Source organism: Rhea americana, unplaced genomic scaffold, assembly GCF_003343005.1.
Source record: "Rhea americana isolate MKP2758 unplaced genomic scaffold, rheAme1 scaffold_27, whole genome shotgun sequence".
NCBI classification, from domain to species: domain Eukaryota; kingdom Metazoa; phylum Chordata; class Aves; order Rheiformes; family Rheidae; genus Rhea; species Rhea americana.
In genome coordinates this window covers 2,671,822-2,697,370 of record NW_028186390.1, presented here as the reverse complement: position 1 = coordinate 2,697,370, position 25,549 = coordinate 2,671,822, and the positions used below count along the sequence as shown (strand labels likewise).

General features: G+C 37.0%; 1 protein-coding gene across 1 annotated transcript; it reads left to right on the top strand.

Moving 5' to 3' along the window:
• Positions 1–19: 19 nt before the first annotated feature.
• On the top strand, positions 20–21,273 carry SCP2 (sterol carrier protein 2). The gene is made up of 16 exons (XM_085308019.1): positions 20–128; positions 1,357–1,414; positions 1,959–2,030; positions 3,295–3,426; positions 4,195–4,259; positions 5,064–5,190; positions 5,933–5,996; positions 6,270–6,356; positions 6,980–7,130; positions 8,005–8,152; positions 10,929–11,036; positions 13,097–13,250; positions 17,000–17,093; positions 17,633–17,762; positions 19,027–19,106; positions 20,362–21,273. Exons 1-16 carry the CDS (start codon positions 87–89, stop codon positions 20,455–20,457), a joined length of 1,608 nt encoding a protein of 535 aa, XP_085164145.1. The 5' UTR covers positions 20–86; the 3' UTR covers positions 20,458–21,273.
• The last annotated feature ends 4,276 nt before the right edge of the window (positions 21,274–25,549 follow it).

The window sequence follows — 25,549 nt, the reverse complement described above, 5'->3', positions numbered from 1 at the left end:
GAGCAAGGGCCGCCCCTTCCTTCCCCTCTCCGCCGCCGCCGCCACCTCGGCCGGCCGCGAAGGGGCTGCTCGCCGCCGCCGCAGCCATGTCGCGCCGGGTGTTCGTGGTGGGCGTTGGCATGACGCAGGTAGGGGCTGCGCCCGGCCGCCGCGGCCCGGGGCGGGGGGCGCCTCGGAAACGGGCGTCTTCTCCGCCRGGGTGGGCGACTGCGAGGGAAGGGGCTGCGGCTGCTCCCGGCGGGCGGAGGCGAGGGTGTCTGCGGTAGCCGCCGGAGCAGTCGAGGTGGGAGGGGGGGAACCCGTCGAGCACTTGCTCGTGTTGTTGCGCGGGAACTTCTGGTCAGCCGCGCTGGGCCGGGGTGAGGTGAGAGGCAGAACGCCCCGTCCTCTTGGCTGGGCTGCGTTACAGGGCCCRGGTGGTGAGACCTCCCCGAGGCGTGCTCGTGTGCGGCGTCCTCGACGGAGGGCGCCTGGCGTGCAGCTAACGCTGCCCCGGCACTAGGCTGTCTGTTAAGTATTTYATTAAGAAGCCTTTCCAGGATTTTATTCTTTCTTTCTCCTTAAAGTAAACAGCGTAATGCCCACTGCAAACTTTGTGCCTTCTCCAGCCTGGTGCAAYGTGTCTGACTTGCTGCCTACCGCGGATGACACCTTGTGTTTTCAGAAATGAATTATCCCAGCTGGAAGATTAGTGAGATTGGGGAAGTCATTAGTACRCTTTTCCCCTCTCTCAGCCTTCCCCTGGCCCACGGAGAATAAATCAGTTTGCTGGGCAGTTTCTCGTGTGACCTTAGGTCTGAAGGGCCTCGGCCCGCGTTGCTGACAGGAGGTCCGACAGTCAGGACAGCAGAGTGGCGTGGAGGGAGGCCAGCGTGAGGAGGCATCTGACTAATTCTCATATCCTGACTATTTTTTGTGTGTGAGGAATAGGAATATAATGTTCGGTAGAAGGGAAGTGTTTATCAAGGCCTTAGTGGTTTCATATGGCGGAACAAATCAGTGACAACGACAGTCATTCCCTGTCCCATCCATGGGCTTTGGATGGGTTTATTGTCCGTCTCCATGCAAGTCATGGATCTGCTTTAAGACTGAGCAAAAATGCTTTTTGTTTTCTGTCTTTTGTTATTATTTTTTGTTTATTGTCCATTTCTAACCAGCACAGGCCCAAGCAGTAATACTTGGGAATCGTGCAGATTCTCTGGGTCAGTGAAATGAAGTTGTTTGCATTGGTAAAGAGGACCTAATGCTGACTGATCATAAACCTGTTTCTAAGTTAAATATACAGCTTTCAAATATACCAATTTGAAATTTGAACATAAGATACTGTATCAATTTTCACTGTGTGTGTTTTTACAGTTTGTTAAGCCTAATGAGGAGAAGGATGTTGATTATCCTGACCTGGCTAAGGAAGCAGGTAATTTAATAATAAAGATAACATTTTATTTTGATTCCTGACACTCAAAATTTTACATTTAATCTGTTAATCTCTTTATTGTACAAGTGGAGAGAGCAACTATTATTCAGCAAGTAAATATACTTTAAAAGCAGATTTAAAAACTGATAAAAATGAACAGTGTCACAAAGTCCATAACTAACCTCTTCAACTTACTGCTTTCCAGTGCTGAAGTCAAAAGGACAGCTTAAAATTGGACACTGAAAATAATTTAGTATCTGCATATATTATTCAAACATACTTTCATTGGGACCAACAGCCTTTGTGCACGAATGCAGAATTGATTGAGTGAAATTTTCTGGTCAAGAAGCTTGTTCAAAGTTCTGCAGAATTGTTCTTTCTGTGAGAGTTAAGACACAGGACTACATTAACCATTTGTGTGGTCTATTAAGAAATTCTTTCAGCTCTGTTTTATTCCTTTGTATAGATGCTGAATCATATGTACTAAATCAAGTATAGTTGTTATGGTTGTGACAGCTGATTTGTTTGTTTTTAACTTTTTAAGGCCAGAAGGCTTTAGCTGATGCTGGCATTCCTTATTCAGCAGTGGAGCAGGCGTGTGTGGGTTATGTTTATGGTAAGTAATGTAATTTGCTTAGGATGTGACTTTGCGGATGGTTGTGAGGATAAAGTTAAGTGTATGGGGATCTTATCACTCTCAACGGTCTTACATAGGTTATTGTACTTAAACAGTTCTACAGGCTGGCGTGTAATTATTAATTTTATTTATTTATTTATAAGTGAGCACATATTTGTGCTTGTTATTTTACGGAGTACTAGTTGCTGATATGGAAGGATTTCAAGAAGATTGTCTTGCAAATGTATGTTTTATAAGTAGCTCTTTCAGCAAGATCAAGCAGTACCGTTATATAACCGATGTAAAACTTGCCTGTTGTGATGTTTCTGGCAATGTATTTAAAACTATAGCAGAGGGGTTTTTTTGTGTGTGTGTTTAATAGTGTACATACACTAGAAAGGGTAGGCTTGTTTACTTGGTGCTCTTGATTTGGAGACACTTGCTGTATGGGATTAAATGTATTCTGTGTCCTTGCACTTTCAGCCCAAGAGCACCGAAGATATATCTGCTTGGACTCAACTCTTAAGTGATGGCTGAGATCTACTCTGTCAGAGTTTAATAGCTATTTTAATCCTCTGCACATATGTGAAAACATAACCATGATTTAATGTATGGTCTAAGATTATTGAAAGTATATATGTTAGTATGGCTCCAGGATAGTGCTTCCTAGGCGGTGTAAAGAAACCTGAGTGATTCAGATACCTGTGCCATGCTGCCCTGCCTTTATTACTAACTGGACTCTCAAGCAGATTTCTAGCACGTGCTCTCAGAAGAACTTTTATCTTGTACTCACTGCTCATTGTAGAGAGAGGAGATGATATTAAATGACTGTTTTGAACCCTCTCCTATCAGCCCAATTGATGGGTTTCATTCCACTCCATTTCAAGAAGTCATCCTTTTATTTCCCTCGTGTTTCTCTATTAATGACTCTATTATGGCAGCTGTAGTAGGATCAGTCTGCTGTGATATTTGTAGCAGTTTCTAAACCACACTAATACCTTTTTGTCCAGTCCAGTTACCTTACATTAATTCACTCTCTGTTGTCACAGAAGCAGGACAAACTGCTGGGTTTTTTTTTAAATACGATTTTCAGCTTGTTCCTAAGGTTCTTGAACTGTGAATAGTTTGAGATGTGCTCAAGTTCACAGTCCAAAAGTTCAAGTTTACAGTTTAACCTGTAATAATGCATATACATGGTAGAATTTCTTTTTGCTTGTGAAGCYTGAGAATGTACCTTATTTTAATGTTATATTTCTATGTAAAGGTGACTCAACCTGTGGACAACGGGCCGTCTATCACAGTTTGGGTTTAACTGGCATTCCTATCATTAATGTTAACAACAATTGTGCTACTGGATCTACTGCTTTATTTATGGCCAGGCAACTGGTAGAAGGAGGTGAGTTATTTTGCTCTGGAACTGGTAAACATGTGATCCATTAAGATGGTGTATATGGCTGTAAACATCCTTTCCTGTGTTGTAAGCTATATGAACCTAATATTATAAGTAGTAACCCAATTTAGTTTTTCTGGAAGGTTTATTTAGGAATGTAATTTGAATGGCATTATAATATTGCAAGACTGGAATCTGCAGGATAAAAAGGAGAGAAGAAGCTGACTAGAGAGCTTAACTTTCTCTCTCCCTTTCGCCTCTCCCTCTTTTTGTTTAACTCAATGTTAACGTAAGTGTTTGCCTAATTGATTTTTGATTGGGAGGAGAGAACATCTTGTGACAGTTTCTGTGCTTTGGATTGATAGCTGATAGCTTCCTTATGTTTCTGAAATTCCTTTGTGGATCTTGACGCTTTCTTGCAGTAAACTGCTGATGTTTCTGTAATTAAAACTATTTATAGTAAGGTTTTGTGTGCTTATTCTGGTATTTATGGCTGAGACATGAGTGCTTGGTTATATAAGTATTTACTGTTAAGCTACAGAGAACTATTAAAAAAACCAAACTCTCTAGTGATTTTTCAGTATTTAGTATCGGTAGTTTTGTATTAATACCACTCTCATTCCAATGACTTATTGACTCCTTTTCAAAAGTTAGGAAAGGAGAAAGAGTAGCTGGCAGGTGTTTATGTATATTTCTTGTAATAAATGACGTTATGTACCATTAAATATTTTATAACTAAATTATTATTCAAATAGTCTCAAATTCTGTTTTAAGGTTTAGCTGATTGCGTTCTGGCGCTTGGTTTTGAGAAGATGGCAAAGGGGTCCATTGCTTCTATGGTAAGTGTCTAAAACATGTTGTTCGTTTTGTTGTATTTTTAGATGAAATGCACTTTTTTTCTGTGAGACTTCTCATAAATATTGATTGTTTTAGGATTTTGCTGTGTTTTGATTCAGGGAAACTTCTCATGAGTTTTATCATTCTGATTCCAGCTATGATTGGCAAATTTTGTGTGGAATGTTTTAAATTACTCAATTAGCATGCTTTCCTGAAAACTTGAGGGCTTCTGTAAACCTTTCTTTCTGTGTCTCCCGTGTTTTTTTTTACTGGAGAACTGTAGGATTTTACTTTATTTTATAATCTTTTTGCCTTATGGCGATCAGTATTACTTACCACATGTAATTCCAAATTTGATGATACATGCATAGATTTGAGGAATCATAAATTTAACAACTGATAGGAATGGCTAAAAGTTGTCCTTAACATGCTTTACAATATTTCATTTCAGCTTCATTGAAGATATAAAATTAATGCAATATTATTATTAACTTGAAATTGCATTAAATGTAGGATTTTAAGGCAAGGTGGAAAAAATCCTGAAGTTATCTTCTGAAAATACTAACTGTGAAAGAGAACATGTACAGGTGATCCTTAGCCCAAACCAGTGCAGTGATGATAATGCTAAATGTTTTATTTATCCTTCCTTTTAGTTTGGATGTTATAAGTGCTTCAAAACATTGCAAGTGGAATTGTTTAAAAATCAGAAAGCCTCTATTTTGCTTGAAATCTATCGCATTTGCATAGGGATGTTGTTTAAAGAAGAGGAGATCATGGCTTGCTTTATAACCTATTTTTCTTTTTAGTTTTCAGACAGAACTAATCCAATTGACAAACATGTGGAATTAATGATAAATAAGTATGGCTTAGCCAGTGCTCCAATAGCACCTCAGTTGTTTGCAAATGCTGGCAAAGAATATATGGAGAAGTATGGTATTGTCAAAATATATTTTGTCATTGTCTTCTTTTAATGAAGTAATCAATGTTATGTTTTTTTTTTAAAAATCATGGGAGACAAAATTAAGGCTCTGGTGCTAATATGTCTAGTGGTGTCACGTATGCTTCTGTAGAGTCTGTGTTATGTGGTAGCTTAACTCCGTGTATTTTCCTTTTGCCTTAGGATGGGTAGCTAGGCTTGTGACTGAATTGTTTGGCAATTGTTTTTGTGTTTAATTGATTCAATGTATACAATGAGGCTAATGCCACTGCTCTTTCTGACCCTCCCACCAGCCAAGGGAATTATAGTCTCTTCATTCTGCAGTATTCCAGCCTGCTGAGATCTCTTATTTCCAGATAGTTTTAGATTTGGATATGGAAAAAACTTGGAGGCAAAGCTTAAGTGTAGCTGTTTTGTAGTGGATATGAAAATGAGTATTCAAAATACAGTAAAAAAGTAATACCTCAWTTTTTTTATTCTCTGCAAGCTTATGCAAGTAAGTGTTGAATATACAAGTAGGAAGTTCTACTAGCTAGAAATCAGCCAATTGTAGTGGTCTCTATCTCTCAAGCCAATTTGTGGACCTCAGTTGAGTTCTAAAGAAAGCTTTGATACAGTGAATCTCTTCTAAATATGCTTGTGAAGGTCAAATTCTTGACTAATACAGTACTTAAAATACTATGTTAATGCTGTTATGGATAACTGTGGGTCTCAACACAACTTTCTTTTTGCTTCCAGGGACAAAACCAGAATACTTTGCAAAAATTGCATGGAAGAATCATAGCCATTCAACTAACAATCCGTGAGTACAGTACTGTACCTCTGTATTGAACATATGATGCTGTTACTAAATTCACGTAAAAGTGAAAATTATTTTTTTAAAGAAAAACAACTTTGCAGAGTGTATCCTTTATTAAGGAGTGAGAGGAAAAATATCGTTATATATAARTCTAGAATAAATCCTAATTCAATGCCTTGTACTGAGTAAAAACAACTATATAGTTGCCTGAGAGTATGATGCTGCTAGCAGTACTGCTGAGGATTGAACTAAAACTGAGATGTGTATGTCTCTTAGGTATTCCCAGTTCCAAAAGGAGTATACATTGGACGAAATTTTACATTCTCGCAAAATTTTTGACTTCCTGACTGTCTTACAGTGTTGGTAAGAAAAACAACTTTGCCTTGTGAAAGATAAATCTTGAAATTAAAACAAATGTGACCATACATTTATTTGAATAAAAGTCTGTTTATTTTAAATTACATTACAGATTATTTTAAATACAACTTCTCATAAATAAAACAAATATGAATCTCTGTCTTGACCAAACGCTATGTAGATGCTTGTTAACAGTATAATACAAACTGAAATATTTTTCCTATTTTTGGACTTTCAAAGCCTTTCTGTATCTTCCATCAATGTATCTATGTTACTGTTAAGTGTTATTTCTCTTCGTCAGCCTTTCCCATGTACTCTTCCAAGGCTTGCTGTTACAATGTTTTTAGCCAAGCAAGGACTTTATTTTTATTTTTTTTATTTTTTTTTGTTAATAGGAAAACCTTAATGAAACATTTCTATTGAAAGGTCATATTATTAAGTCTATTATAAATATTACTGAAATGGGCAACTTTAAAAGCTGAAAGAGTCAAGTGAACACTGGAATGCAGTTTGAGACATTTGCTAAACAAAGTGGCTTTTTTTGGTGTGGATTTTTCAAAGTAATTCTGAGGAAAATCAGCATGGATAATACAGAATGATGAAAATAWTTTTTTTTTTCTTTCAATCAGTCCAACATCAAATGGTGCTGCAGCTGCAATTTTGGCTAGTGAGGAGTTTGTGAAAAGGCATAGGTTGCAGCCAAAAGCTGTGGAAATTCTAGCCCAGGTGATGACTACTGATTATCCAAGCACATTTGAAGAGAACAGTTGTCTGAAGATGGTAAGTTTACAGTTTTGTGTTTCCTAATATTCCTCAGGGTATGGGTTTTTGGTGGGTTGTGGTGGTGTGTTCTTGTTATTTGTTTTTGCTTAATACCTGCCAGTCCTAGTGATGCTGTAGGCATTTCCATGTCAGTAAGCACACAAATTATACTTTGATAGGCATCAAAATACTGTCATTTGGGCAGGTGAAGAGGGCAGACAATACAGTCATGGAGTAACACTAAGAAGTCACATTAATAGGCTAACAGAAAGCTAAATTTTTCACAAATTAGTTGCATGCAGCTCTTAAAATACCATTTTAACCACTTGAACAGGAAGAAGTGTGATCCATGTCATGTGAACTCATTTCTTAAATTTTTATTATAAAAGTAGTAGAACTTTATTTTAGTTATGTCTATGTAATGTTGAAGCTGCAATAATCTGTCGGTTATAGTCATGAGTACTAGCTTGACTAAGTAGAACCAAATAGTTTCTTATGTCRTGTTCTGTGTAGGTTAACAATGAAATTCTGGTGGAAGAAGATAGCAAGACAGTTGAGGCAGACTTTGAAGTCTGCCTCAAGTTCATTGGTCAGAGTCATGCAAAGGAGCAATTTGGTGTGTCAGCAAGATTAGAAAAAGAATAGAGGAAGTGCCCCCGAAAAGGTTCCATACGTCAACAGTGAGATTTAGTGCATTATTTCTTTCTACATAACTCACTGTGTGAAAGTTAAAGGTTATGATATAAGATGCATTAAATTAAAATGCTACCTCCTGCAGGTTATTTCCACTTACAGGACATATAGAAAGTGCATTAAAAAATAGGTGTAGAAATGAAATCACCAGTTATGTTTCTTTCATGATATTTTAACTTATGATTTTGTCTTGTTGCAGGTTGGCTATGATATGACTAAAAAAGCTGCTAAAAAATGCTTTGAAAAAGCAGGCTTAAAGCCTACAGATGTTGATGTGATTGAACTCCATGATTGTTTCTCAAGTAATGAGTTAATTACCTATGAAGCCCTGGGACTCTGTCCAGAAGGTAACAGCATCAGTGAAAAGCTTTGTTTTATTAAAATGTAAAATATTAAAATATCTTCTTACTTATATAAATAAAAACTTTTCTGAGTTCTCTACTGAAAGATATTCTGTATTTGAAAGCTTTGTTGGCAAACCTCATAAAGAAGGAAAATGCAAGTTAGCACTGCAGTAACATATATAAGACTTGCAAACTGTAGAACTGAAGTAACAAATGTAAGTGCCTTCTACACTTACTTAGAGATTGGAGTAAAGCGTTGGACAATTACAGAAGATCATGTGGTTAGCATGTACAGAAAGGGCTTTTTTTAAGCAAATAGAGAAAGGAAATTTAAAAACTCTTCATCYTTCTCAGCATTAAGCCATTTTTCAGGGATCACCTATGGAGAGCCTTATCAAAATATGTAACTTTAATAAGGCTTTTTTAAATCTTGAAATAACTGTATTTGAAAATACAGAAAACACGGGCATGTACACAGTTTGCCAAGAAGTTAACTTCATAACAAAGTAGAGTCAGTCTAAATCAGTGTAATTTCATTGAAATGCATTTACAGAAGGCTAAATGATAGTAGAATTTAGTTCTAGGGATGAAGTCAAATCATTAAACAATCCTGTGTGTGTGTTTGTTTACTTGAAATAAAGCAAAAATCTTTAAAGTAAAAAAATCTGTTGCACTTACATTCAGATACTAAACATATTATTGCTTTGTATAAATAATCATAATAATCATGACATAGCCTTTCTTTTTGTTCTTCAGTAATTTTGAGAAAATATCATACTTTTATCACTAGATGGTGTATTGTATTAGTTCTGAGCATCTACATGTAAACCAAGAAGTTCATGAACCTGCAGGAAAACTTTTTGTGCGTGTAGGTCTCTTAGTATTTGCCTTTRCTGAATGCTTGCTCTTTATTGCCTTTGCTGTTTTTTTATGGTATCTACAGTAAAATGAAGAATGACTGCCATTATACAAGTATGCATATGTACCGTTGTAGTTTCACTCCTTTCATTGAAGATAGAGTCCTAGTGGTAGTCCTATTTGACAAATACTGTATACGGTAAATTAGTTTTAAAAGTGCAATTCTCACCCTCTTATTGTCAGCTTGACCCCAGCAGGGTGAAACTCATCTTTGAAGAATAGATTAATTAGACATAGGGACTAGTGGAATTGCATAAAATACACTGTGGATTTACATGTACAAGACTAACCAGGTGTTTGCATTTAAGAGGTGGCTCTGATCAGGTGCTTGAATTTAACAGAAGGGGACTAAGTGTTCTAAACACAAGAAACTTGGCAGATCTCTTTGGATTTTGGCATTACTAAAGTAGGCTGAAGAAACTGGGATAAGAATAAAGGACTGATTGGAGGGGAGAACTATCTGCTGATAGGATAGGATCTAACAGATTGGGAGGTTAAGCCTTTTTTAAACATTAATCTTGGGAGTGATTTTTATTTAGTGTCTTAATGACAGAAATAGTAGGAATATTCTGATGTCTTAAACTCCATTAGGAGGAAGCGTTATTGCCAGTACAGGAGAGAATTAAAATAATGATGAAAAATTAATGGAAAGAAAGACTAGAGTAGTACAAAAGACCATCCCCTTGAGCACTAACAACAGCTGACTGTTAATATTTGAGCTCATCATTTGGATGTAGTTAAAAAGAGGGTAGTTATCTCACTGTAAGTATCAGGAGTGTTGTAGCTTTCCTCTGAACTTCAGTAATGTGGAACAAAGCTTTGGGGTTTCATCTGAAATACTATGTTCAAGAAGAGTACAGAATTCTGGCTGCAAGAGAGAGGAATCGCTGGTCAGAGGAACAGAGAGCTAATCAAGATGAGCTGTAAAAAGCTGTAAAAGCATGATACATTTGCATTTCTAAATAGATTTTTAAGTTGGATTAGAGGAAGAGAGAGCAAGAGCTGAAGTTAGTGATACAAAATACAGATTTGTTATAAAACTAACAGTTGAAAAACTGTGCTTTTTTTGTCAAGCAAAGCCTATGAAACAAAAGTACCTGGAGGGGACCTTCCAGGACAGTATTGCAGTAGGAGCATTGGCCACTTCAAATTTGAAGGAGATCTTTATATGATGTAGTTACCTTTTGTATTATGGGACATAGCCCAAAAAATTCCTGCCAGACCTATGCTATAGCCTAATTAATTGCTATGTAACATGAACAYTTACATCTCATGCTCCTTTAACTGAGAATTAGAGGGATTTTTGGCAGAAAGTGATTTAATCCAAATACAGGGGATTTTGTTAATCTTTGCAAATTAATATTTACTTATATTTACTTAATGTGTTTTGTGAATCCTGATGATGTCTAGAAGAATCTCTTTAAGTATTAGCTCTGCAGTAGGTTGATATTTTTGCAAGAAATATTTATTGGCGATTTCAAAGCAAAAATATATTGAGTAGTCATAACTTCTGTTAAAAACAATTTTCATTTTAATTTCATAATTAATGAAATAATGAACAGCATAATTAATTAAATCATAATACTACAGATCAATAAACCAGTAATTTTTTTAAAAAATCTTTTTATCAAACACTAGTCACTTTGCTTCTTTCCTGCATATTATACTTTCTCAAGGAGTTTAAGCAAGACTCATTTATGTAGTTTGGCAGCTGCAGTTTGTTCTTGCTAAAATCTGTGTTCTGGCATTTCTTGAGTTTTGACTGACCTGAAATATATGCAGCATCTTTGGTTAGTGACAGAACTGAAAAATTACCTTTGTAACTTAACGGACAATTTGTTTTATAAATCCTGTTTTATAGGAAGAGCATGTGAGCTGATTGACAGAGGAGACAATACTTATGGAGGAAAATGGGTTATTAATCCTAGTGGTGGCTTGATTTCAAAGGGGCATCCACTTGGTGCTACAGGTAATGCGAAGATACTTTATTTAACCATGCTAACTGGATATGAAATACAGTTCTTGAGCAGATATTTCCTACTTTCTTGTTATTTATCTTAGCAGGACTGTACATTTGTGTTTATGAAATAAATGAAGGCTTGGATTATAGGATTCATAAAATAGAAGGAAGCTCTGGAATTGATTCTCCTTTCTGGCTAATGCAAGCCTTAGGGCAGGTTGGCAGGGTTGGTCAAACCAAAATACTTGAAGTGTGAATTTGATCCGTAGCACTAGTTTAATTCAAAGTGCTGCTTTTTGCCAATTTTTTTTAAACAATAAAAGAAAACAGCTTAACTTTTTGTATTTAATCGCTGCTCAGTGGTGCAACTTCTGAGGAATGTAGTTGTGATAATTATTTTTGTATGTTACTGTCCTTTGCAATTCTTTTTTTATTATTATTATTTTTGACTGCATATGAATAGCCTGTAGCTTTTTTGTGTGTAATAAAAACTATTTCTGAGCCTGGGATTTCAAAATATTTATCTGATGTTTACATCACAAGTTCACTGTTAGTCACTGTTTCCCAGCAACATAGGCTTTTCTTTTTTGTTTGTTTTTTGTTTTCTTTAAACTGCTACACTTCTTACTTCCAAACAAGATGACTCCTGGATAAAATGTGTTTGCATTTGTGAGAATATTTCACCTTCCTTGTTTGGAAATGTGAAGTTGTCAGAAAGTTRGAGCAGAGGAAATTTTCTGAAATAATTGATCTTAATCTAAATAGCTGTAAATGTCTAGATAATGTAGTTAATTTGGCAGGATAGGGGTTAGAAAACGTTGGAATAGCATTTCATTTAATGAGTGTGGATGTCTGTAACAGGATATGAATATTGTCAGATGTGTTAAATTTTTGTTGCTTGTACAATGATAAATACAGAGGCAGTTAGTAATACTCATACTTCTCACTGCTTCAATGAGATGGAGGGGAAAATACATTAGAAGCAGCAAATGGCATGTCTGTGGACTGTCTTAATTTCACTATGAAACGTTCTTGAGACTAGTTATGTGCTAATCACAGGCCATGTGTGTCATCTTAAATTTACGTTCCAGGGTAAGATGCTACCATACATGTGAGGCTGAGGGAATGTATATGAAAACTGTTAATTCCCATGTATAAGACTGGAATTGTTTATAAGAAAACTTTTAACTCTTCTTAATGTTTCACTGGGCAACGCATAAAATTCAGCGTGCAGACTGCTGTTCCACGTTGCCCAAAGGCCTATGCAGATCCCTGGGGAAGGGACGGGAAGGGAAGGAGTCGTGTGCATGGTGAGGGAAGAAGAAATGTCCCTGCAGAGCAGCTGGATCATAATTGCAGAATAACTGATAGAAAAATGACTAACTGATAGAGAAATAACTGATAGAAGGAAGAGGCGAAGGGTAGTAAGGTAAATGCAACCTTAATAATGAAAATGCATTCCCGGTTGCTTTGGGCCTCCCAGGGAAAAACCTTTCTGGAAAACTGGGCTGTCATGAATTAATCTACTCGAATCATATTGCATGTGTTCATTTAATGTTTTATTGGGGAAGAAGTCTATAGGCGAACCTGTAGTATGTTCTTTAATTCCAATAACCATCTAAAACTAGTAGTTACTTCAATCACTCTTATTGGTTGTTTGGTACAGGTTTTTTCTTCCTTTGTCATATAATACAAATTTCCTGTGTGTTTAATAGTGGGCATTTGTATTGCAGGAAAAACAAAAACAGTTTTTTCAGAAGATCTTGTGGGGTCACTTTTTTACCTTTTTTTTTTTAAAAAAAAAAAAAGGTATTTTTTAAAAAAAAAAAAAAAAACGTGAGATTTAACAGACAAAAAGGCATGTTGCACTGTGACCGCAGCCCCGAGTCCTCTGAGCCGCCTCCCCTAACGCGAGGCAGTCGCGAAGCGCTGCCAGCGCTCCCGCTCGACCTTGCAAGGGCTCGCGGTTCCCSCGGGCCGCCGCCGCGGCGGGCGGGGCGGGGCGGAGCGGAGCGGCGGCCCGCGGCCCTGTGCCGGCCGCTCCGCGCGCTCTGTGCTCGATTTCGCAGGCCTGGCGCAGTGCGCCGAACTCTGCTGGCAGCTGCGAGGGCTGGCGGCGAGGAGGCAGGTCCCGGGGGCAAAGGTCGCGCTGCAGCACAACCTGGGCCTCGGCGGCGCCGCGGTGGTGACTCTCTACGGCATGGGCTTCCCCGGAGGCGCCAGGTGAGAGCGCGGCGGCGAGCGCGGAACGCAGGTTTTACGTACCTAGGGAAAACGGACAAGAAACCCCTGAAGTGCCCGAGACYAGCTAAGGAGCAGTAAAGCGCCCTGAAAGCCGCTGCGTATCCCTGCGCTTCAGAGTGGTGCGTGACAGTTAAGGCTATTAAGGGCAAACAGTCTAAGGTGCTTAGGAAGTAACAGTGCGCTTCTGTCAAGTATCGCGGGCTTTTGGGGGTGGGTGAGAGGACGCTGAACTGGAAATGTGGAGTGAAACAGTAGTTCCTGCCTGTATTTCTAAAAGAGCAATTGCTTTGAATCATGGAAATCGTTCGCTTCAGTAGGAAGACAACATCAGCAGTTTAGTTATCAGCGTTCTTGACTGGAGTTCTTGTTCGAGATTTTGCCACCAGCTTCCTTGAAGACGGTCTGTTGCTAGTAGAAGCGTTATTTCAGAATCTACATATTGCAAAATGTATTGCGTACTTGTTTATCAAGAGCAGCTTATCATATTACACATCATTGATGATGTGGGTACAAAGAATTGTTAGATGATCTTGGCTATAAAATATTTATGTAAGATTTTTTTTTTCTCTGTCCAAGAAAAAAACTATGCTAAAAACTAAAACTTCCTCATCAGTTGCAACTGTTACGTACCTGCAGTACTGCAGCCTGTACAGAGATTATAATTTACTACTACGTGTTGTTTATAAGCTTTTGAAAAGAACAAAGTATCCCATTTCTGATTTGCATAATTTCCTGTCCTCTAAGGGAAAAAAAATACAGCATTTAAAAAAAGACCAAAACTGCCCAAAACAGAACAGGCACTATGAAAGGGAATTATTGTTTCCAGGGATTTGTATTAGCTGTATTCCCACAGATTAAAAAAAAGTTACCCGCTGTTTTTGTTGCTAAAACCATTGCTGGTTTTGTGAAGAAATTGGTTCCAAATTCATGTGTTTTTATATTATATGACTCTTAAGTGCTTGTTAGAATTCTGGCATGTAACTCATCCAATACAAGCTAGAGAATTGCCTTTGCAATTGTAGCATACTTCGGAATGATATGGGAAAACACTGCTTGAAGTCGTGTATGCTAGGATGGACAGGATTTGGGAGAAAATCCTGAAATTTTTTAAATACATCAGGACAGTTGCAGGAGAGACTTTGCTAGTATATATTCATTTCCCCCCCCCCCCACTTTCAACCTTGTTTACAAAATTGAGCTACTCCTTGTGTTGTTTATGTTTTGATTTTTAAAGGTTGACGCCAGTATCTTTTATTTGCTGTAAAAGTGTGTGGATGGTAAAATGTATCATGTAGGTAAACTTCCAGAAATAAGTATTCCCCTCCCAGTTCCTGTTTCTCATATACATTTTAGCTAAACGCATGCAGTTCCTGGGAGGTGATGGTATACTAGTAAGGAGAGCAGCAGTAGCCTGCACATTAACTTTTTGTAGTAGAGTGTCAGAGTTTATAATCCAATCCCTTCCTCAATCTGCCAGAGGTTTGGCTATATGGTAGTATATGTGTGATAGAAGAAAACCATGTGTTTTTGTGGATTCTGTTCATATACTTACAAAACTTGGCAGTGCGTGTTGGTCTACATTCCTAAATTTGAAGTAGGAAGACTTTTATAGGTAACATGCTCTTTTATAGGTAATACACTTTTTTTTCTCTGTTGCTTTGAGCTTTGTCCTTTAAAAAGCTTTTAACTTTATAGACTAGGGAATATGGTCTTATATATTTTTGCACCATTAATATTGAGATACTGTTAGAAAAAGCTTCCTTCTGTTTAAAAAAAAAAATCTTTAGGAGAAACATGATCTAGATATCTAAAGACATTAAGCCTAGTTTACTAAAGCTGACTTGCACCTGAGACAGAATTTTAAAAATTCTCAGTAGCAGTGAAGGTCATCTCAAAGCATAGAAATCTTAGCAGTTCCTGTTTTGTAATATGAGAGGTTTTAAAAATCTTTATTTCTCTCAAAGGCTTTGAGTGCAACTCTTCATGTCAGGTATTTACTGCACAAATACATACATACATACATACACACACACATATATATATACATATGTATATACATATGTATACATATATGTATACATATGTGTATATATATACATACACACACACGTGTATATATATGTGTATATATATGTATCAGACTTTGGAATGAAACAATTCAGCTAATCTGTTGAAGATAGCTGATGTAATTGAATGATTTGTACATTGTGTAACTAGGGAAAAGGTGGTGGCATTTCATGTTTATGAAGATCTTTCGTAAGATTTTAAGTCTACGTTGTATTGCTGGAGATTCAACTCTCCAGATACCTTGTAATTAATGACTTTGGTAATACTTGCCTTGAATGTAGATTGATGTAAATAGCAGCAGGACTTGATTGATTTCTTTTTATTTTATTTTTTATTTTAACAACAGTTCAGCTTTTTGTTGACACTTATGCATTGACAAGTTTACATCCTGTTAGTACAACCTTGGTTTACTAGCAAAGTGAGTGTATTTTCAAATGATAAAATGTCTACTGTTGCTACCCTAGCAAAAACCTACGGGGATGCTTCACTGCTAGCAAGACGCACAGCAGTTCTAGTAACAGTTCTGAAATGATGCTGTCACTTCAACAGCAATCAGTTCACATCCAATCAGAGTTTTGAAGTGTGCTGACAAGAGATGATAGTAATTATAAACCTGTCTTTTAAATTGCCTCTCCTTCGAACATCTCTCTCTGTACTTGCTTGGTCCTGGGTACCTGTCAGCAGGGTAGAGTACTTCTACAGAAGATCTGGAATTATGTCCAGTATTGCTTGTGACTGTTAGCAGCGCTACATGAATTTGAGTCCTTGAATGACTGGTGTCTTATAAGAGCTGGAGCAAGAAAACTTGGCACTGGGTTTGATGGTAAATTGTTGAGGAGAGATGCAAGATACAGGAGGAGCCTGCAAAATGGCAAAAACTCTCATATGCAGTTGGACCTGAGGGGAGCTCTCAATGCAAAAGTGAAAATTAACTTGTCCATGATTCTCTACAAGGTTCAAGCTCTCTTCATATATGTGAAACCAAAACAATTTGCTTTTAATGTAGCCAGCTTGTCTTTAAAGTATACTCAGCAAAATAACATTTTAAAAGCTTTAATCAACTAACCTATAGCTTCAAATGTGAGTTTGCGTTTCAAACAAAACTTTCAAAGCAAGTCTAAAAATAAAGTTACATTCTTCTGAAAAACAAAGACTTCTAGTTTTTGAGAGTCATCTTTTTCTAGGTAGTTGCTATAATGGCAGAATTGAAGAGGCTAGCAGTTATTTTGAGGTTTTTAAGCAGGGTGGTGGAAATTGGGACCATTTCTGGAAATAGGGAAGCTAAGCTTCTAGCATCGTTTTATAGGGGATTTTGTTTTATCAAAGCAAGGTAGTACTCTGAGATGCTATGTATGCTGCTTTTCTCTTTACATGCACAGTGTGGCAATAATGTTTGCCTCTCTTTCTTAATAAGGTTAATAGTTTATCCTCACTGTAAAATTACTGTCCTGTCCACACATGCGAAAACCTCTAGATATTTGAAGTGCATTTAACTCAGGCTGTCTAGCCCATCAGGGAATAAGCTTCGCGTGGATATGRTATAATTTTTCTATGCCACTGAAGTGTTTCAGTTTGGCTGTCCTCACTGAGGCTAGGCCTATTCAAGATACTCTGAAGATACTGAAAACAATTAAAATAAATGAATGGCATTTTTATTACAGTGACCGCCGTGTTGTGGCTGTGCCTCTCAGTGCAGCTGTTGATGGATTTAAGTCACATCTGGTCTTCAAAGAGATTGAAAAGAAGCTCCAAGAGGTATTTGACTGCTTGTTTTACCTATAGCAGGGGATTTTAATTTGTGACGGAACATATGCCAAACCTGAAGGGAATACCGAAACATCGATCGCTTTGTTAGTACTGATCAATGCAACAAACACTACCRCTTTGAATTTCACTGTGTCCCAAATCTTATGCTGTGCATTCTGTAACTTTTCAGATGGTTCCTGTGTATATACAGTACAGGCAAACCTAGACTGTGTGTGAGGACCTTGCTAGTTAACACCAGGGATTTTTGCTTTGTGTTTCTGGTTGCTTTGTCACTGCAATAAAAGAAGAAATAAGGTTTTGTCAGATACACAGCAAGACAAAACTTAAGTGAGATGTAATTCTCTTACTTGATAGATTTAGTCGAGACAGATGACAGATTTTTTTTTCCTGGTTATTTAAATGAAGCCTACTAGAGGGAAATAAATATCTCTCTATTAGTAGGAAGGTAAAAGTTTTCTATTGCCTTCTGTTTAATTAAAACTATTTTGAAGGAAATCAGTAATTTGCATATTGCTTGGTCATTACAGGAAGGAGAGCACTTCGTAAAGAAAATAGGTGGCATCTTTGCCTTCAAAATAAAAGATGGTCCTGATGGGAAAGAAGCCACTTGGATAGTAGATGTTAAAAATGGAAAAGGGTCTGTGGCTGTTAATTCAGGTCAGTGCTATTTTATTATGTCATTGCAAGTAACACAAAGTGTATGAGAAGGATATCAATTCACTTTCTGTTTAAACTATAGTGATCTTGAGCAAAAAAGGAGTAGAACTACCTTATTTTAAACCTTTCTTATTACTGAAAGTTTTAATCCATGATGTTTAGAACACAGATTTTAAAGTATTTTACTCTAAAATCTGTCTAGGCATTTATGTGTTTTCCTAGACACATAGGAAAGTGTCTCCAGTCAGGTATTGCCTAGTAGTCTTATATAACTCCTGCAAGAACCAGAATACCAAAGAAAGATGTTATCAGTAATTTGCAGCCCTTCCTTTGGTTGCTTGTTGGAGATACTGGTAGCTGGTGCATCTAATCAGTTACTTCTCCTTTGCAGCCAGCTAAACAATGAGACTGACTGATCTAAATACTGTACTCAAGTTTCATATTTTGGGGGGGGGGAAAGGTTAGAATGCAGTATCTGAAGTAATGCAAGCCATTGACATAAATATTAAGTTAAAGACAGCGCTCTCAGTCTCAGTTTTATGAACCTGCATCATAAAATTTGCAATTGAAAGTATTACAGGGGATTTGACTTGGGATTCACTGATCTAAGGTCTTACAGAAAGAAACGGAACTGTTCCATTGTATGGACAACCTTTTACCACAAACTTTAATTTCTTAATAAAGATAAGTGCAGTTTAGYCCTTTAGTATATGCATTAATATATGAGAGCTTATTAAAATATCTTTTCAGCTCGTTTCTGCTAAATAAGATCCTAAACTTTTGAATTAATACAAATGAGAACTTTCAGAACACACATTTTTTTTCCCATAGAAATAAAGGTCAGGAAATGCCTGATATCTTAGTGATAAGTATCTTCGGGAAATGTCATGAGGAGAACAGGTTTATCCTGAGTTAAAGTTTTATTGCGCTTAAATTTCCTAGTATTAAATTAAGACTGTTATGAACATGTGCAGTTAGCATTCTATCTAATTATAAGTGAATCTGTTTGGACTTTGTGATTTTTCCTTAGCACCTTTCAGAAAGGTCGCTCTGTTTTCAGTGTTAGGATAGTCTGTGTTACAGGGTGGCACAAATTACTGTTGGCTATTGGAGAACCTTTTGCTGGTACTTTATAATGGCCTTTATTTGTGAGTACTTTGGATACCATTGCAATGACCTCTAGTATCAGGAGATTGTTCAGGCAGGTGCAGGTTGTATCACTGTTTAATCTCTCTGAATTTTTGTGGTCAACTCTGTCTTACAGATAAGAAAGCTGATTGTACAATTACAATGGCTGATGCCGATTTGTTAGCTCTGATGACTGGCAAAATGAATCCTCAGACAGTAAGTATAGCAAAGGTGAAATGATAAACAGTTTCCTAGAGGCAACAAGTGTTTGCGGGGGATAGCATAACTTAAGAAGGGAGGAATAATGGCCCTTTGTTAGAAGAAATAGAGCTAGCTGGTGTGAGTATTAGGAGAAATCTTGATATTGGAAAATGGAAAATGAGGTAAGCGTCCATGAAAGACTTAATCTTATTTTTTTTATTCCTCGGTGTGCTAAAAGCAGCCAAACCATACAAATAAACCTGACTCTTAAGTTAACTTTAAGCTACTATTACATTTTTCTGTGTTTGGAATGCTGTAATATTCTTCTAGGTTTTTGGTCAAGTAATCACATGGTAATTAAGGAATTTCCACAAACTAAGGATTAAGAAGTGTTATGTTCTTTAACTATCATATGTAGCAGAAGTCGGTAGGTAAAAATACATTAAAAGACTGTTTTAGTTTATATGTAGGAAATTCAGAAGCAATTAGAATTTTATATCTACAAATCAAATATTTTAGTGCATGCAGTTCATGGTTTTTACAACATCAGGAGATAAATACAATATACTTAACATGTCTGCTTTGCAAACTAGACTTGTAAAACTGAATGCAGTGGTAACAAAACAGTTGTTGTGGGGCAAGGAGTTTTAGAAATTAGTCATGCCATCTGCTATCTCCCCAATACATTACCGCTTTATAATTGTTAACTGAAGTAGTGAACTTTTTTTTATGGACTGTCATCACTGAAACATTGGGTATTCTGTCCTGCTTTGTGTACAAATACATCATTATAGTAAGGCAAGAAGTGTGGTACCAAATGCATTTTGTTTAGTTATCACAAAAACACTGAGTATAAATGCACAGCTTTCTAAGGTTACTGTTCTACCCGTTAGCATCAGAAAATGTGTTTATTGATGCACGTGAGGTGCCTGCTAGGAACTGTTGGAGTGCAGGCTAGGACCTGTGCATATGTAATAACCTATCAGCTTGTGTAAGAATCTTAAAACCATAAGGTATGTGTTTGGGGATTTTTCTTCTTTGTTTTTCTCCTTCATGGTTTTTATGTTTAAATATGCGTACAAGTTTTGTGGAAGTGATGAACTGCAATGGAATTAGAATATCTATCTGTCTGAGTCTAAAATACTCAGAGTTGAAAATAGCATTAGTGGAATAAAATATTTTGGTTCTCTTTCGATCCCATGTTTTGGGAGGAGTGTGCATCTGGGGAAATGTGCTGTATTGCGTTTCACACAATCTTTCTTCTTTTTAGGCTTTCTTTCAAGGCAAATTGAAGGTTTCTGGGAACATGGGCATGGCAATGAAACTTCAGAATCTACAACTTCAGCCAGGCAAAGCTAAACTTTGAGATCATTAAACTGAACAGGCAGTTCTTGGTATTTTTGACAAAAAATTAGAATGAAACTAGATGTTGACAATAATATGGCACAGATTGGACCTAATTGGACCTGTCTCACCTAAATCCTGTGGTTAAGAGACCTAATACTCTTATGGAATTCCATCAATTTTTGGCAAAGATTTTTAGGCTAAACTTGAAGCACTAATTCTTACAAGTGATATATATGATGAGTAAACAAAACTTCTGTTTTAACCAATATGAAATTTTTATGAAACTTAGATAAGATGAATGAGGCTGCTTACTGTTTTTCAGGTTAGTTGGAAAGATGGTGGGGAAGGTTATAAATAGTTTGAAATACGGATTAAATGAGTTGCATTTTATAAAAACCTGTACTTAGCAGGTCATGGCTTTCAGACATCCATTCTAACAAATTTGCTGCTACTTAAACTAAAAATGGGACTTATAAGTGGGATTGCTAACAACTTTTTTTTAAAATAAGTTTTAGGAAATTTGCTATAGAATACTTTTCTTATTACTGCCTTGGAATTAAATAAATAAATAAATAAATGAAAGCATCCAGAAGTAAGTTGGAACTAGAACATTGCTTTGAGATATACAGGATTTAACAATACTTTACCTTGAAGAAACAGAAGGGCTCCACAGGAGAGCAGGAAAGGAGACTAACCAACACCTACCTGTTTTCTCCTAAGCAGTTCTGGAGTTGATCATTATGAAATTCTTATCAGTAATGCAAAAACTTTAACTTTTGCTTTGGGAAAATGTATTCTGGATGTTTAATAGATAATTAAATATACCTTTCCTGTTCTTCTGTGTGTCTGTCTTGGATTTGTAAGTACRGATTTCAAATTCATGCATTGAGTTGATTATTTTATATGGGTTATCACTAAGAGCTCTGTCATTCACTTTCTACATCTCAGGCACTATCATTAGGTACATGTAATCTACACCTCAGTCCATTGTATATACCTCTCATGTATGGGTCAGGACAGAGGAACTTCTCCATAAACTTCCTTGGCTTAACCAAAATCGTGATAAAAATGAACTAATTCAAGCCAACTGAACTTACTCAATTGTTTTTTCTGGTGTGATTGCTTAAGAGTCATATTGCTTAAACTGTAAGAATGGCTACCCTGGATCAGACCAAAAAATCCATCTAGCAGACTACCTCTTCTGATAATTCATACCTTGGAAGTAATAATAAGACAGTCCAACTATCGGTTTGTCTAGAATACTTTCCTGGATGCCAATGTTTATCAACTCACAGATTTGAGGCAGAAGTGATATATGTGTATCCAGTAGTTCTTTGTGGATTATTTTTTTAATGACTTTGTCCAGTTCCATTTTGAATCCTTGACAACCTTTTAGCATTTGTAAAGGACTTCCACAACTAACTTGCGCATTATGTGAAACGAAACATATTCTTTATCTTTGAAGTGATAGTTATATTTTATACTCCTTAGATTTTTGTAGTGGATGATTTTAGGTCACTCCTGGTGCTTGTGCTACTGTCCTGTCACCTCCAGGCTTCTTAAACTTGAAGGGAACTTAGTTTATTTAACTCCCATATGGAGAAGTCCTTTTAAACTTCTCACCATCCATGTTTGTTTTTCTACATTGTGTTCTAGTCACCCCATGCTAAAAGGCTTTCATGATAGAAGGTCACAAATACAAATGCTTTTTGAGGTGTTTCTTCACCTGCACTGCTCACTCCCCCCACCCCCACCCTGGTCTTGTCTCTCTCTCCCCTTATTATTATTGTTATTATTATTATTTTTTGACCACTGAATTTTGAGCTGACATTTTCTTAGATCTCTTATAGCTGGGTCGTCATTCCTTTTTGATGTTAATTTTTTTGATGTTAATACTTATTTCTGTACTACAAAGCTGGGACTTTTTTATTCTGTGTGCATCACCTGATTTACACTGAATATCAGCTGCTTGTTTTATTGTCCGGTCAGTGTTTAATCCTGCTGCAGCTCTTGTTGGTACCCCTTGTCTTTATTGCTGTGAATGAAAGCACTTTTATTGCCTCACTGTTCATCCCCTTTTCTAAGTCATTAGTTCAGTGTTGAACACAACAGATCTGTCCTTGCTGCACKGAGAACTTTAAACAAAAAATCCTGTCTGATCAGTCTCCTCTTGTACGCTTCTGTGATCCAAAGGATTGTAGTAGGTAGGAGTCATACCTCTTAAATAAAAGTAACAAACTCAGCACAAAATAACACTTGCCAATATATCTACTGCTTTTCTTAAATTCAATCCATTAGTTGGTAGGTTAAATAAAGGTGAATTACAGAGCTGCAATAGTAATTTAATGCTTAAAATAATTTGCTGCTGCCTACAGGGCTAGGAGGTGCATATACAGCCTTTCATCAGCAAGCTTTCTGTTCTGAAATCACTGATGCTGCCAGAGGTTTTGAGTATGTGCCTGTAATRCAAGCCAAGAACCTACCTGTTCCAAGAATTTTGAGCACAGAGTTCATACAGTCTTGGTCACTTTTCTTTTTTTCTTTCTTTTTTTTTTCTTTTTTTTGAGTGTCTCGCCTATTTTATTTAAGAAATTACTTCTCCAAGCAGAATCTAAAGTAAGCATCATAGACAAATATTATTTTGCTCATTATTCTAAATTGCCTTTTATATTTTTTTAATGTTGTATATTTATGATTCTCTGAAAATCTTTCATGTGTTTAAGATGATCAGAGTCATCAATCACCTGATGCTGTGATGAGCCAGTTTATGGCTAACCAGAAAATCTTACAGGAAAAAGGTTTATGAGTTCCTTGTGCTCCGGCTCCCTTTAGAATGAGATGAGAGGGGCAGGAATATGGAGTACGAGGAAGGAGGTGAGGGAAGCTGGGCTTTTCAGCAGTTACGTCTTGATCATCTTAAGCTGTCAAGGAACTTCATTTTCTCTACAAGTACCAGCCTTCCATATTCTGTGGAGTTAGAAAGATTGCATCCTCTATCTGTACCTATCACTATATTCAACTAATAATAGTATTTACACAGTATCTGTTGCAAGTGCCCTATACCCAGAGAGCTAGCTGGAAACCTGAGAGGTGGCTAGTCACTGAATGCAGCAAAACATAATTTTTAGTATCAAATGCCTTGTTCAAAAAAAAAAGAAAGTCCTCTAGGCATGGGCTTTAGTGTTCTCAGGCTCCTCGTTCCCATGAGAGGAATTCTCAGCTTTAGACAGCAAAACTCGAGGGGGTGGTTCTTTTGTGGATGAATAAGGGTATGATGAATACCCTTTGCTGCCTTTTTGAAGAAAGCCATTAATATTTTTATCAGCTGTGATCAATGTGTTAATTATTTGACAGCTAGAGGTGCTGTGAAGTTGGCAGATGTAATCTTATCTTTATTCATGTAAAATTCACACAGTTCTTTCAGATACAAATATTCACAGTAAAGGAAAAAAAGACTGGAATGTGTTTTATTGCTAAAAGAGAATCAGATAGACGTGTCAGTGAGCAGAGCAATGCCCAACTCAGCAGATCTGGCTTTCAGGAATTTCAGTGAATGCTTTGGTTTTGGAGCACAGATTTTATTTTTAAACTTCTCTTTGAGTTTTATATTTCAGTCCCGATCCTTTGCCTAGTCAGAGGTAGGTACAACAGAGTAGGTAAGCCTTACACACTTTATACCGTATAGATTTTCAAAATTGATCATTGCTTTTCAGATGAGGAATTTGTGTAAAACATGGTCAGAACACGGGTCCTTTCCTTAAGAAAACCATGCAATTTTGAGGAATCCCAGTTCCCAAGTTCTTCAGGATAACAAAAGGGAATTTGTTAGGAAACTCTGAATTAGGGATATTCACAAGAGAGCTCTTTGTGGATGAATGAGGATATATCCATGGGCAGGTAAGGCAGTCTAAGGGGGGAAAAATGTTTCTGCAGCTGTCCATCATTGGAGGGAGCTGGCCTTACCTCCTGAGCACTTTTACGGGAGCGTATGACACAGAGTGCCTCGTGCAGACGTTCATGCAAAGCGAGTCCTCCTGTTAAGCAGTAATGTGGAATCCCTATGTTAAGCAATGGAGAGAGACTAGTTTGTTCACATGAGGAGGTTGTGAACAACTGAGCATCGTCTGTGGCAGCTGCGTTAAGGGGCTGCTCTTTTGGGAGAGAGAAAGGTCATTTCAGGTTGCGGGAGGATGGGGTGAAGGGGCTTGACCATGCATCATCTTCTCCCACGATTAAAAAAACAAAAGTCCCTATAATCACAAGGTTGGATTTGAATGTCCATTTTCCATATGCCCAATTTGTACGAGGTCAGTTTAAACTGTTATCTCCCTGGAACAGGAACTATATTCTTTCCTGTTTTACAGAGTTCTGAGCTGAATGTCAGCTCTCATTAAGCAGAGAATAAGAATACAATTAGCCTGGTGAATAAAAGGCAGGAAAAAGTCTCTTAACTACAAAAAATCAACACTTGAGGAAGAAAACCACATGTAGATGACAAATGCTGGAAAAAAAAAAAAACTCTGTTTGGAACGAGTTCCTTTATTGTTTGAATAAACAGCAGGATAATTTCTTGGAGTAACAGTGCAAGCTATTCTGTGCATATCTTTCAGAAAAATTCATTGCTAACTTAAAAGCAGATGGCTTTATATGGCCCTGGGTAGTTCTCCAGGAAATGTTATTTACTGTTATATAGGAACAGAAATAGCCTAGTAAAGCTATAGCAGGCTAAAAAGGCATGTGTAGTAGATGATAAAGCAAGTATGAAATATGCTGTGTCTGTATTCCATATTTCAGGTAGATTAAGAGCAGTCATAGATTTTTTTGTTTTTAACAATATATGCCTTCTAGGAGAACAGACATCTTAAAAGTTCATTCGGATCAACACAAAGATGCCAGTAGGCTCATTGCCAGACTCTGTTGTGCATACTTAGATTTGAAAAATACTTCCCTTCATGCCTTAGAGACAAAAAAAGCTTTTTTCCTCTTTGTGTTTTGGTTATTCATTTTTAAAGCAAATGATGGCAAGTTCCTTAAGRGAATTTTAATGGGCTTTTTTCTCTCCTTTCAAATAAAGGCACTCTATCAGTATACAGCAGTGGACTCTTCAGGAA